The sequence below is a fragment of the Misgurnus anguillicaudatus genome, chromosome 22, assembly GCF_027580225.2.
Source record: "Misgurnus anguillicaudatus chromosome 22, ASM2758022v2, whole genome shotgun sequence".
Classification (NCBI taxonomy): Eukaryota; Metazoa; Chordata; class Actinopteri; order Cypriniformes; family Cobitidae; genus Misgurnus; species Misgurnus anguillicaudatus.
This window is the reverse complement of record NC_073358.2, coordinates 7,406,549-7,419,803: the sequence shown is the minus strand read 5'-3', so window position 1 is coordinate 7,419,803 and position 13,255 is coordinate 7,406,549. Positions and strand designations below refer to the sequence as shown.

General features: G+C 37.5%; 2 protein-coding genes and 1 long non-coding RNA gene across 4 annotated transcripts in view; 2 read left to right on the top strand and 1 right to left on the bottom strand.

The window, feature by feature from the left end:
- LOC141358927 (uncharacterized) overlaps positions 1-8,254 on the bottom strand; it is a 55,598-nt gene extending 47,344 nt beyond the window's left edge. For both annotated transcript variants that reach the window (XR_012365464.1, XR_012365465.1), the window contains exons 1-2: positions 8,122-8,254; positions 6,805-6,903 (exon numbers count right to left, since the gene is read on the bottom strand). This is a non-coding gene — a long non-coding RNA (uncharacterized lncRNA). The remainder of the gene's footprint in view (positions 1-6,804; positions 6,904-8,121) is intronic.
- prdm12b (PR domain containing 12b) lies at positions 7,499-11,580 on the top strand. The gene is made up of 5 exons (XM_055200596.2): positions 7,499-8,342; positions 9,547-9,737; positions 9,840-9,995; positions 10,156-10,270; positions 10,412-11,580. Exons 1-5 carry the CDS (start codon positions 8,123-8,125, stop codon positions 10,834-10,836), a joined length of 1,107 nt encoding a protein of 368 aa, XP_055056571.1. The 5' UTR covers positions 7,499-8,122; the 3' UTR covers positions 10,837-11,580.
- A 483-nt stretch (positions 11,581-12,063) lies between these two features.
- c5 (complement component 5) overlaps positions 12,064-13,255 on the top strand; it is a 37,383-nt gene continuing 36,191 nt past the window's right edge. The window contains exon 1 of the mRNA XM_073860899.1: positions 12,064-12,221. Within this exon, the coding sequence (XP_073717000.1) occupies positions 12,157-12,221 (65 nt within the window). The 5' untranslated portion in view covers positions 12,064-12,156. The remainder of the gene's footprint in view (positions 12,222-13,255) is intronic.

The window sequence follows — 13,255 nt, the reverse complement described above, 5'->3', positions numbered from 1 at the left end:
TCTGCAAGCATGTGAAAAAATACGTAATTGAAATTTGGCTCCGCTTGTGCTGTCAGAAGGGGATCTTATTATAATAATACCGCCCCTTAATCTGCACTATCCAACCACGGCACTGCCATTTAGTGCAGAGATCTGCTAATTTACATTTTAAAGGATACACCCCAAAATGGCACATTTTTGCTCACCCCTACAAAGTTTTGCAATTTTAACATGCTATAATAAATTATCTATATGACATTTTGAGCTAAAACTTCACATACGTACCCTGGGGACACCAAAGATGTATTTGACATCTTTAAAAGTCCCTTTAAAGCATGAAGAAAAACTTTTGCATGTGCTATTTTGATGCTCCGATAAAATTCTTGACTACAGGGAGATCCCTTACGAAAATTAACCATGGTTTAATTTTCACAATTTAATCACAATCACAATTTAATATTTCACGTCCCTGAAATTATTTCTGTGGTAAAAAAAAATTAATCTGTCTAATAAGTTTACCGTGAATGAATACAATACATTTTCCCTTAAATGCCTTCTTGTGCAAAAAACTATGTTGCATGTGCGCGCCTGCGTCAAACTGATTCTGGCTGGACAGGATTTACATCGAGTTTTTTTAAAATCACGGTAATCAAACACGGTTGTAAATTCTTTATATTGCAAACATTTTGAAAAAACACGGTGAGAACGCGAGCTTCAATAAATGGCTGAAGCCGTAGCCCATCACACATATACATACGAACCTAGGGACGAGCACGTACGACGGCCTTACGTAAACATATCATCAGAATGATTGACAACTGGGATGACCAATAGTCTTGATGATCCACCCGGAAAAAGAAATCTTCCGCTATACCTTTAATTTACGTAAGGGACTTTAAATAGAGGGTATGCACGTGACGTCACCTTCGGTGAAAGTGACAGCGGTTGAGCCCACTGAGTGGCAAAAGACAGAGCTTCAGCATTTGTGTACAGTGTGAAATCAGCGAAAACATGGGGAAAACACGTCTAAATGGGAAAAAGCTGTTGTGTGATATACTAACAGATTTCACAAGAATTCGGAGCTATTGTTTTACAGACTGCCAAAAAACACCGAAAGGGGAAGTAAATTAATCGTTCATGCCAACGTCCAGACCACAGGTGGGTTGACAAGTTGGTAGGGTCACTATCAAGCAGAGTTTTAACTTTCTACTTAAAAGTGTTTTTTCAAGTATTTGTATTTTATCCGTGTTTTTCTTGGAAAAACATACATTTCAAAGCATATTATCATAATGAAGTAAAAGTACACAATTTTAATGTAATTAGGTGTTAAATAAATTTTAATATGCAATATTAAAGAATACACAGTTTGATGCTTTGTGGTGAAGTAAAGTTTTTCCAAAGACAAACATCCTAAAGCAATGTAACTAAGTATTGTCCACCTCTGCTATCAAGTCCAACTAAATTCAATTTAAGCTGATACACTGTAAAAAAATTCCGTATAAATTACAATGTTATTGCAGCTGGGTTGCCGGTAACCTACCGTAGATTTAAATTTATGTTTATGTTATGTTTACTGGCAAGAGTTTGTTCAAAGTTAAATACATTTTAAATATTAACAAGTCTTTATCTTTACAGAATAAAACTATACAATAACAGCCTCATGCAAAGCATTCTGGGAACCAGAAATCTTCATCAACCTTTTTCTGTTTTTTTTGCTTCAGATTTTGTTTCCCAGAATGTTTTGCTTGATGCTGTTTTTTTGGTTTTGCTCTGTGGAGACAAAGACTTGTGGATGTTTGGTGTTTATTTGGCTTTGAACAAAATGTTGCCAGTAAATAACATAAATTTAAATCTACGGTAAGTTACCGGCAACCAGCTGCAGTTTCTACAGAATGTTTTACAGTGAGTCAGTTTTACTGTCATTTTCGCAGCAGCAGCTATGAAAACCAGCCATTTTGTTGAATGTTTGCCACTCAGCAGGGCGAGTACCGGCGTGGTCACGTGGAAAAGTGACGTCAATGCATACCCTCTATAATGCCAGGTTATCTTGCATGAAAAAGTTCCAAAATCAAATCCATCCATCAATTAAAGTAATCCAAATGACTCCAGTAGGTTAATAAATGTTTTGTGAAACAAATCATGTGTTTGTGAGAGAAAACGATTCTTATTTCGATATTCTTTAGCGATCAGCACGTCACATTTCCATGGCAACATACGCAGCAGCGCGGTAAATTTAAATGTGGCGGCACAACTACACAGTAAAAAAATTCTGTAGAAATTACAGTAGGCTATTTCTGGGTATTACTAGCAACTAGCTGCCAGTAACTTACTGTAGATTTTACATGTAACTAGCTGCCAGTAACTTACTGTAGATTTTACATGTATGTTATTTACTGGCAACAGTTTGTTCAAAGAAACATTTTCACTCTTTGTTTTTTACAGTAAGTTACTGGCAACCAGCTGCATAATTACAGCTATTTTTTTGCGTGCCTCGGGTCTTGTTGTCAAATGCGTGTTTTGAGTTGAGACATTACCAAATTAGAATTTTACACGCCGTATTTGAATATACCACTATTAATAAAAAAATGACACTTCAGATAACAGAATATACATTTTTTTTCTCTGAAGATATTTTGATAGGCTATATATGGTAACGAAAAAAATAAAATTGAAAAGCATCTGACTATATAAGAGTTGGTGAAATGCATCCTTTCAAGCTGCACTAGAGTTATGGAACACACAAGCATCCCATAAACGCAGCCGATTAGCTCATTGTCTACTACGACGCACCTTCTTCTCCTACACCACACCACACTCTCTAATCTGCGGTCAAGCCGACGATGATGTAAGCCATAAGTCTTTACCAGTAATTACACATCAGATGACAACAACTTAAAATTGATGCCCTATACGCGCGAGCTCTAAGTGGCCATTTGAAAAGTTTGAGACAGGAAGCCGTGTTATGGGGGTGTCAGCATGGGAATTGATAGGGCAGCTGTACTGTACGCGCTCCGCAGTAATAGACGCGCGCAGCCCGGTGCCAAAAGCACATTTGGCATCAGTAGCAAATGAGTAATTATTGGGTAATGACCCAGAAGGTGTCCCCTAATTGAATAGTGAATGTAGGGAGAGTGGTGCCACACTGTAATAAAGGCAGATGGATTATTTCAGGAAATATTCTCTTAAGTGGAAGGGTAAATACTGATGAGCCTGCATTTATTTCTCTGACCTTTAGATAGATAACCACTGATTAAAAATTTAGGCTCTAGTGGGAAAAGAGGTTTTTGCTTTTACTTTTTGCCGTTTTTTTCTTTCCGACCATAATAGACCGCTATTCGCATTCAGTCTTAATTCATAAATGCATTAGTCACTCACAAAATTGACTTGTGCCGCGAGAGAGAAAGAAAAAGAAGTTTTGGAAAAGCCGTAAAGTGGACTACTATTGTGCACACTAAGAGGTCTTTTGTTTTGAGATCATTTGATGCGGGCGGTGACGGTTTTCCCCGTAAAATGTCAAGATTGCAAGAGGTTTATGCTACTTTCTCATTTTTTCCTAAATGAAAGGTGAATTATGTAAATGCGAGCATCATATTTACCTTTTACAAGCATTAATCTTTTCTTTTAATGCACTTATCTCTCAAAGGAAATTGCTAGTTGATGCCATCACTTATCTGCAAGAATAATGCGGGTCTTGTTTTATTGCCATCGCATCTACATGTTTCCGATGTCTTCTGCTTTTTACCGCTGCTTATCCTTGTACTCTCACCTTGAGTTTTGTAACTGTGCCAGGGTTCTGTATCAAATGTATCAAATAGATCCTTCAGAATTGAGAACAGTACACGGGGGTTACCTCTATCGTTAATGTTTGGGAGCCCTCTATAACCCGCTATACAATACTTATAAAACAAGCTTTTGCTCCATTATCAGAGGATTGACTTAATAATGGGCATAAATAGACAGATTTTTTCTCTTCTTAACCGCTTCAGTGGCGCATCTGCTAATACGTGCACTTCTTGTTAAGCAACCTGCAGGCCACTCAAATGCTCATTTAAAAAAGAAAGATGTATCATATTTTAAATATTGCAGTGATGCATGATGTGACTAAAAATAAAGTTAATATTGAAGAGACTGTCAATATCCTTCCATGCATTTTTTGCTTTTCTTGCATTTCAACAAGTTTAATATTTCTTCTTTCAAGTCTGCTCCGGTTGGTGTCACACGGATTTGCCAAATCCGATGTGTTTGTATATTGTGGTCTCCACCCACCGGGACACTTGTCTCTGTCTCCCACTGACTCTAACAGCAGCTGTTTTCAAATTTTGCTCCTTTTCCCATCATCCCCTGCTTTGCTGCTATTACAGATGAGCTTCTGAATTCGTGAAGATCAATTATCAAAAAAATTAATTAATAAACTTGATATAACTAGTTAGGACCTATATGATCTTTGCGTGCTTTCACAGAATATGGATCTATAAATGCAAAATGAAATTATGCTTTAGTGGAAAAGTAGGCCTACTGAAAATATTACACAATTTCAAATTTGACTAATTGTCTCTCAGTTTACCCACAAGTAATTAGTGGACATCTATTAAACCAGCTTGACAGAAACTGAGAACTTGAGCTGTAGATTTTTTAAATGCATTGCATGTTTAAGTGAATGCTGCTTGTGTGACTGCAAGCTAAATTTTTTTTAAATAATATAATAATAATAAATGCAATAATTATTTCTGCCACCTGTCTGTCACCTGTGGAACTTACTTAAGAAAACTCTTAAAGCTTCGTGCAGCATTTTGAAGATCATAATCTTAATTATTATCTAAAGATAATAAAAACATTGTTATGTTTGTATTAAATATTTTTCACATTTAAATGTCTCTGAACATATTTATATTTAGTGTCTAATAATTTACAACTTATGCAAATATATGAAATTCAGAAGGCTGATGAACTGTTTACTTGATGCGACTTTAACATGATATGCAGAGACATAAATAAGTGAATATAATATTTGCAGCGCACTCTTCTCAATTTTGAAATGCAATGGTAAGAAAGGCGCATTGAAACGCTTTTATTATTTAAATGCTTGTGCAATTATACTAAAATATAAATAAGTATATTTTCGTATACAACTAATTAATATTCTTAATTGATTGGTTGTATAATTATTGGCAAGTTATGACCAAAAAAAATACATTATATTGTTAGCCCAAATTAGGCTATATACGAGGGGCATAAATATGTTTTTGACTCAAAACAGATATTCCAGCATTTAAATAATGTTTTTGATAAAACACAGTGGTTGTCAATCTACAGTATTCAAACGCTCCAGTCAGGTCGTCTCTTAAATCTCTCCAAATTGCGCACGTGCTGCAGCAAAATCCATAGCGTATTCAAAGCTTTGATCGCATTGAAGTCTCCGTTTCACTGTACTACGAACACAGACGACTAATATGCACAATACTCGCGTGATATTGCTTTCTGCTCTTGGTTTTCTTCCACCATTTGGGCACATTCCCATGAGCACTCGTGTGATGTCGCACCCCTTTCCGACGCGGCTTTTTAGCGTTTTCTGTTCCCCCTCCGGTCTCTCTGCTCTATTCACGTCCCAGTCTCAGCTGGTCTAAGTGGGCCAAACCTGGAGAAACCTCTATTTTTGTTTTGTCCTCTCTTTCTTTCAAATAATCAGCCGTGTGCCAAAAGTGTCCCTCTTGTTTTTACGCGTGCCAGTCACCTGCCGTCTGCCTCGCTCCATCCTTTTCTCAAAGCTTGCTTTTCTCTCTCCAGTTCTTTTGACTTTCTGCGGTCTGGATCCCCAATGAGATTCAGATTGGGTACATATTGAGTCCCCTATTGTCCTTCAAGGGCTGTAGTACGCTAATTAAATTTTATCCAGCCATATAAAAACCATTTCTCTCCTCCACGCTCCCAATTCAGCATTCTAGCCCAACTCTTCTATTTTTCCTAGGCCTAAAAATCCAGTGTTCATTGAGTCAAATCAATAGAAAAACATTTGCAAATCTCTATTATTCTGGGATTTTTGTCTCCTTTCTCTTCTGATAAAAGCACCGCGCAACAGCTTGCAGCTTTGTGCAACCGAGACGCGCGGGACAGACGAAGGCCATGAATGTAAAAGACATTACGCGCGGCAGCCAGTTTCTTTATCATCCTGTTATGCAGCCCGAACTCATATTTGCATCTGATTATTTGATTGAAATTTAATTCATTGTCCGTTAATTAACACTGCGTGGTTTTATTTAAAAAACGCCGCTTCTGATACGCAACTTTTACAGTAGTTGCATAAGACGCAAGAATTCTCTTTCAGTCTAATAATTATGTAACGATTGTTTTTACTGTTTTATAAATCAAAAAGTTATCTTTTGTACACACGCCTTTATATCTATGTAACTTCTAAATATTTAATATTCTATTCGATTTGTTTGTAAACTGTCTTAAAATAGCCTATTTGTTAAAGCCCAGTTATGTTTAACTAATCATATTTAGTAGTTTTTATTTGTTTAAATTTAAATTGAAGTGCTTTATATTATTTTTTTTGTAAAGTATTTATTTTTCTTTTCCGAAATGAATACAGTCTTGCTACAATAAAACCTATCGTCCCCATGTTTTGCTTACATCTATCACCCCAGGCTACAGTTTGCCCCTATTTATGAAACTAATAATAGCGCAATAAAAACAAATCAATCTCTACTTGTGAAAATCCAATTGAAAAGGGAGGGTCAAATCCTAAAGAAAACGAAAACCGAGAAGGGGGGTTATCCCCCAAAGCAGCTGTTGAGTCTTAATCTTTTTTCTTGCCCTATCACTCACCTATATTCTCCTCTGCGCTCTCCTCGCATCTCTCTTTGGAAGTTCTCGCCAGACCCCATCCTTGTCCAGATTTTTTCGGGCCATCCCCTTGTACTTATCCTAAAGAAAAGAAGAGTGCATGGATGTCAAATTGCCCTCAAAAACACCATGAAAGATTGATTTGCGGCACTTTTCATTCAGCCCGCATTATTTTGAAGAGAGCTGAATAGGAAACCCGCAAGCCGGGGAAGGAATAAAGATGTCCTCCCTGTTGGAAAGGGGGGAAACTGCCCATTTTGTCTCAGTCCATCAACCCTGGAGAAAGAGAGGGAAAGGCAAAGGGCTATTCATAAAAAAGCCCATATACACCTCGCACAATACTAAAAGACTTTAAATTAACATCCATGAATATTAAATTACTTCGGCCTGAAAAAGATTGAATAAAAGATATACTTGACCCAGACGACTTTGCATATTTTTGTACTCCATAGCACATCATTAAAACCTATTCAGTTTGTTTATGCGATTTTAATTTCGATATGATCACCGAGTCCTAAATAAATAATTATTTAGGCTAATTCAAAATAAGAAAAAGTTTGTGATATGAAATAAAGCAATCATTAATTATTCAATAGTGCATAACTGTAACAGTTTTATGAAGAATATAGCACAAAATATTTTCTACTAAATTAGTTTTTTTCTTCTGGATAAAAGAAATATACAGGGCAAAATATAACAGACAAAATCCAATGATTGTAAATATTATTTGTCATGATGCGCAATGTGATAAAAGTGACTAACGTGCAATATAACTTGCAGTCTTTATCAAAATTAAATAAATCAGCTGGCATTAATTTTAAACACGATCCTTTACTCGTCTTTATGCTAAAAATTTGTTTTGTTTCAAGTTTGCATAGCTTTTCCATGCCAAAAGCGCCGTGCGCCTCTCAGACGAACAAACCGCTGGAGCGGAGCGCACAGCGGAGATGCACGGGGGCTTGTTATTTTAGCCAAAACGTGGTTGTTGGATCCTGAACGTCAACACACACACATGCTCCCCCTTCTTCCCCCACCCCCCTCAGGAGTAGCCACTCAATAAAGAGTGTGGCGTTTTTTCCTCTGGTTGAACAAATCTAAAGAACACAAGGGGAGGGTCATTAATAACTAATTACCGTGGGTCAGACCTGACGCATATAAAGCCCACCGGGACCGTGGAAAGGAGAACATTCTCTCGACACTTAGCAAAGAAGAGAGTGTTGATATTGCACTTGGCACAGACATTTTGTCTAATTTTAACAGCGAGGGAATATTTGCGTAGGGATAAGAGTTTTGGATCACCATGGGTTCAGTGTTGCCTGCAGATGCTTTGGTTCTGAAGGCTGGATTTAAGCAGCAGAGTTTGGCCCTGTCCGACATCATCACCTCAGACATCCTTCACAGTTTCCTGTACGGCCGCTGGAGGAACGTACTGGGCGAACACCTGTTCGAGGAGAAGACAACCACCGTCAGCCCCAAAACCGCCTTCACCGCAGAGGTCCTGGCGCAGTCCTTTTCTGGAGGTGAGTACACGTGATTTACAACACTGTATTTGTTGTTAATTATTTGTTTGAAAGTGTTTTGGATAACTCATTTTAAAATTGTCAAAATTTGATAACTCTCCAAGACGCATTAATGTATATGAAGCAGGTTTTACGCATTGTGCACTAAAATATATTTTATAATTAATATATGATGGAATAGCGTAGATTCTCAAAAATTGAAGTTTATAAAATGTTCTTAAACAACGTTTATAATCCACAAACCTTTCTGTTGCGCAAAAAGGTTAATTGTAGTAAAAATAGCTTAATGAAAAAGTAAAAAAACAAACGATGCCGTAGAAGTAACTTTTTAAAGTGTTATTTATTTATTTATTATTATTATTATTTAGTGTTAGTATCAGAATTATTTTATTTCTGAAAGCTTTCTATTGCAAACCAAGACTTACCTGCAATTCCTATACAGTGAGTAACTACAGGCTTAGAGTTTATTTAAATAAGGCCAAATAAAATTATGAGGGTAACGTTGTGCTTGACCTGGGAAAGTTGCCAATGAATCCAGTAGGGTTGGATAAAGAAAAGGCTGTCATTCATCAGGCCGGGACAGTCTCCACACCCCCGCTTTGACACTTTTCTTCCCTCGGTCACATTTAAAGTTTCCCGTCCCGCTGTTAATATGCCGTGAAAGCTAATTCGTGCGCTATTCACACCATGTCAAGCAGCTAATCTCCTTTTCTGCGTTTTGTCAGAAATGCCTGGGCCGTTTAAAGAAAAATCTCGTTTCTTTCAGCGCTCATTTTGTGCTACAAAGTTGCTGAAAGGATAATGAATACGGAATAAGCTGTTGCCTATGAATATATAGCTCGTCACATTTAAAGCGTGGAAAATTGCTGGATTCTTAGGCTTGAAAGGCATTTGACATTTATTTGAGTATCGCCATTTGAAGTTATTCTGACGCGCAGACTGCGCATTCCTTTATACGGGCCTTCAGTAAGAGGACAGTTTGAAATATAAAATAAAAAGTCTGAATAAATTGTATTATCATTTATTATTATTATTATTATTTGTTGTGCGTTTTCCCACTTCTCTTTCTTTAAACATTATTTTAAACAAGCTACATTCGTAAAATTATTATTGGTTATTTATTATAATTTGTTTGCAAGTTTTTTAAAAGTTCCAAAACTAAGTCAAGCAGTCCACTTACTTTATTTGCCGCTTTCCCTTTCAGAGGTCCAAAAACTCTCCAGCTTGGTGCTGCCAAGTGAAGTAATCATCGCGCAGAGCTCCATTCCAGGGGAAGGTCTTGGCATCTTTTCCAAAACCTGGATTAAAGCTGGCACCGAGATGGGTCCGTTCACTGGCAGGGTCATTTCACCCGAACATGTGGATCTCTTCAAGAACAACAATCTCATGTGGGAGGTGCGTGCAACAGGTGTCGCGGGTGCAACTGCGCTGTTGTTGATTTTAGCATGTTAGTTATGGCTAATCAGAGATTCACGAAAATACTTTTTTTGTTCTTAGGTTTTCAATGAAGATGGCACGGTGCGCTATTTCATCGATGCCAGTCAAGAGGATCATCGGAGTTGGATGACTTACATCAAATGCGCGCGCAACGAGCAAGAACAAAATCTTGAGGTCGTGCAGATTGGAAGCAGCATATTTTACAAAGCAGTAGAGGTGAGTTAATAAGTAAAGCTATGTTTTTAAAAAGTTTTTAAAAACTGTCAAGGAGGACGTTCCTGTTTCTATGTACGATACATTAAACACATGCAGATATCCAGATTTTATAAAAAAAAAGTAAATGGTTTAGTAAATATTTAATTTATTTAATTGACAGACAATACCTCCAGACCAAGAACTGCTCGTGTGGTATGGAAACTCCCACAATACCTTCCTTGGCATCCCGGGTGTCCCCGGCATAGAGGATGAGCAGCAAAAGAAAGCTAAAACTGGTACGTAATTCATTTGCTTAAGGGCTATGGGTGGGTTTCATACCACTGAGATAAGATAGATCTTTATCTTATCCTTACAATAGCCCTAGTTAAAACTCCATTAGCATGTCTATAAAGTATTTGAACCCTCTCTCCTCACAGATGAATTCCACCTGTGCGAGAGCATCTCCGCCGGCAGCCTCTCCAACGCCAGCCGCATGCGCTGCGTCATTTGCCACCGCGGGTTCAACTCCCGCAGTAACCTGCGCTCCCACATGCGCATCCACACGCTGGACAAACCCTTCGTCTGCCGTTTCTGTAATCGACGTTTCAGTCAGTCTTCCACCCTGCGCAACCACGTGCGCCTCCACACGGGCGAGCGGCCCTACAAGTGCCACGTCTGCCAGAGCGCGTACTCACAGCTGGCAGGCCTACGGGCGCACCAGAAGAGTGCAAGGCACCGGCCACCCAGCACAGGGGCCGTCGTGGGGTTGCAGGCCCACTCACCCCCACCTCCCCCTCCTCAGCTGGCACAGGTTCCTCACCCGGCCTCCCTGGTGCATCACATACCCACCATGGTGCTTTGAGAGCGCATGACAAACTGAGTCTTCTCAGATGTTTGCAGTCTACAGGCTGTTGGCTCATGTGTGTCTACAGTACGCCGGTCCTGTTGAGTACTCTCACTGCTTTGTGGTTTGCCTTCCCGGTCCTCCTGTAAAGAAAAAGCAGTGATCAAACAAGGCGAACAGGGCCTGCACAACTCGGCAGAACTAAAATTGGCCATTGATGGGCCGTTTTTGTACGTTCATGTTGAATATCATCGCCGGAACAACACACAGATGGCTCTTTAGAGATTATTTCCTAGATATTCATATGTGCATGCAACTGTACTGTTTTCTCTCATCTTCTCTCAGATCACCATTTTTGTACACTGTAGCTACAAAGATAAATGCAAAGGCAAATAATAAGGCATACAAGTGAATAAGACACCTGTATGGCATTGGCAACTCCTGATTTGTTTATCACATAACATATCAGGGAATACACTGGGATCGAGCGCCACTTAGTGTCCAATTTGTGTCACCACGTCCCAGTCAGAGAAGTGGAAGCTGAAAGCATGTGATTGTGAATGAACAAAATGAAGTATGTAAAAGAATGTATATATGATTTGAAGATTTACTTCCAAAAATATGAAATAGTCACTTTATCTGAGTATGTATGTAAAGCTTAAAGTATTATTACAAAACTTGGTTCTATTATATTATGTATACTATGTTTACTTATATAAAATTATTTGGGTATTCACTGTGTATGCTCAATAAATCATCAACAAATAAGCGTTGTCACTTTTGTAATTGTTTGGTTGTTTTTGTGAGTTTTATTTTTGGTTGGTTGGTCAGTTATGTAATGATTGGTTATACATATACAAATTGAATGCAAACATGATCTATGAGACTCTCATTTGAATGCGTTTCACCCATAAAGCCCAGAATCAATAACAAAATTCCTGTTTCCCGAAAGAGTCAAACTGCTGTCCAAATGTTAAACTCTCTTGCACAATAACAAAAAACCCCATTGCAAAGCAAATATCTCCAGATTCTTTTTTTTCGTGATAAATAGATCTATAATTGCTTGGACTGCAAGCATTGCCCAATCAAATGTACTTTTCTAACAGAAAATGGAAAGCAAACACAATTATTATAATTTTTCTTTATAATTCTAAGTATTTTTCCCCACTTGCAGTTTTGGTCTGCGTTTGCCTCCTGACAATTTTCAAATGTTGTATGGGTTCATTTTCAAACTTTTTAAGATAGTTGAGCTAATAATTAACTTAAAACAAGCACAGCAGACCGTGATTTGACACAAAAACTACGACCTAGGACTGACTTGTTGTTAAGCAGCAAGCAATGGCACGCTTAATTTTGTTCTGCATATTTCATCTCTTCGTTTGCATTTGTGCTCAGGATAAAGCGTAAGTTGGAATTTTCTTTGCAAATTTGCAATAATATTGAACTGTATTGTTGGGAAGAAAATCTATCGTTTTCAAACGATATTTAACAAGCTTTAGCATTTTACGCATTTGGCCAGTGAATTACAGGCATTACAAGGCACACTTTTTTTATCAGTATGTGCGTTGGTTCGAACCCATTCGCTTTTGTCATGCTAATGCAATGCGCTTTAACCTCAAGACCTGGTGTGTCCACATACGTTGACATTAGATTTTTTGTTGTATAATACTTAATAATTTCTTACCATTTTCGCTTCGGTTTAGAGTTAGATTTACATAAAATGACATCCTTACCCAAATCCAACTCTAACCCTAACAGCAGGCGACAATGGTTTAAAATTTAGAAAATATAAAAAAATAAATCTGAAAAAATAGTATTAACCAATACTTAAAGTGACATCCTAATGCAAACACCAAATCTAACCCTAAACCGAAGCGAAAATGGTTTGAAAATAGGAAAAAAAGTTGAGTAGCCCAATAGGTGACAATGACACATAAACAGAAATTCGTGATAGGAGCACGATAAACGCGGAAATTCGTGACAGTATCACGAAAAAAAATACGTGACTATATACATCATTTTTTGAGACTTAACTGGAACCTGTTGTACACAAACGTGGACAATTACACTGCTTCATGTTCAAAGAAAAACATTTGGTTATTATACACTGAAAAATGACTCAGGTTGCAATCAATTTATTTAAGCTACATTTAAACAAAAGTTATTTATTTTGTTATTTTACTAATTTGTTTTGTTTAAATGCAGCTTAAATAAATTTCATTGCAACCACTTATCTTAAAAAAAATTAAGTAAATTGAATGAATCCTTTTTTTCATTGAATTTATTGGTTGTTCCTAACCATCTAAAATACAAGCCAAACCAAAGCTTGGGTCTTAGGAGGTTAAACAATGAAGTAAACATTACTTAATATTTTGTGTTTTGGACATATACTTAAAAAAACTTTTAAGCGTACAAAATTCACACTGAAAAAATGATT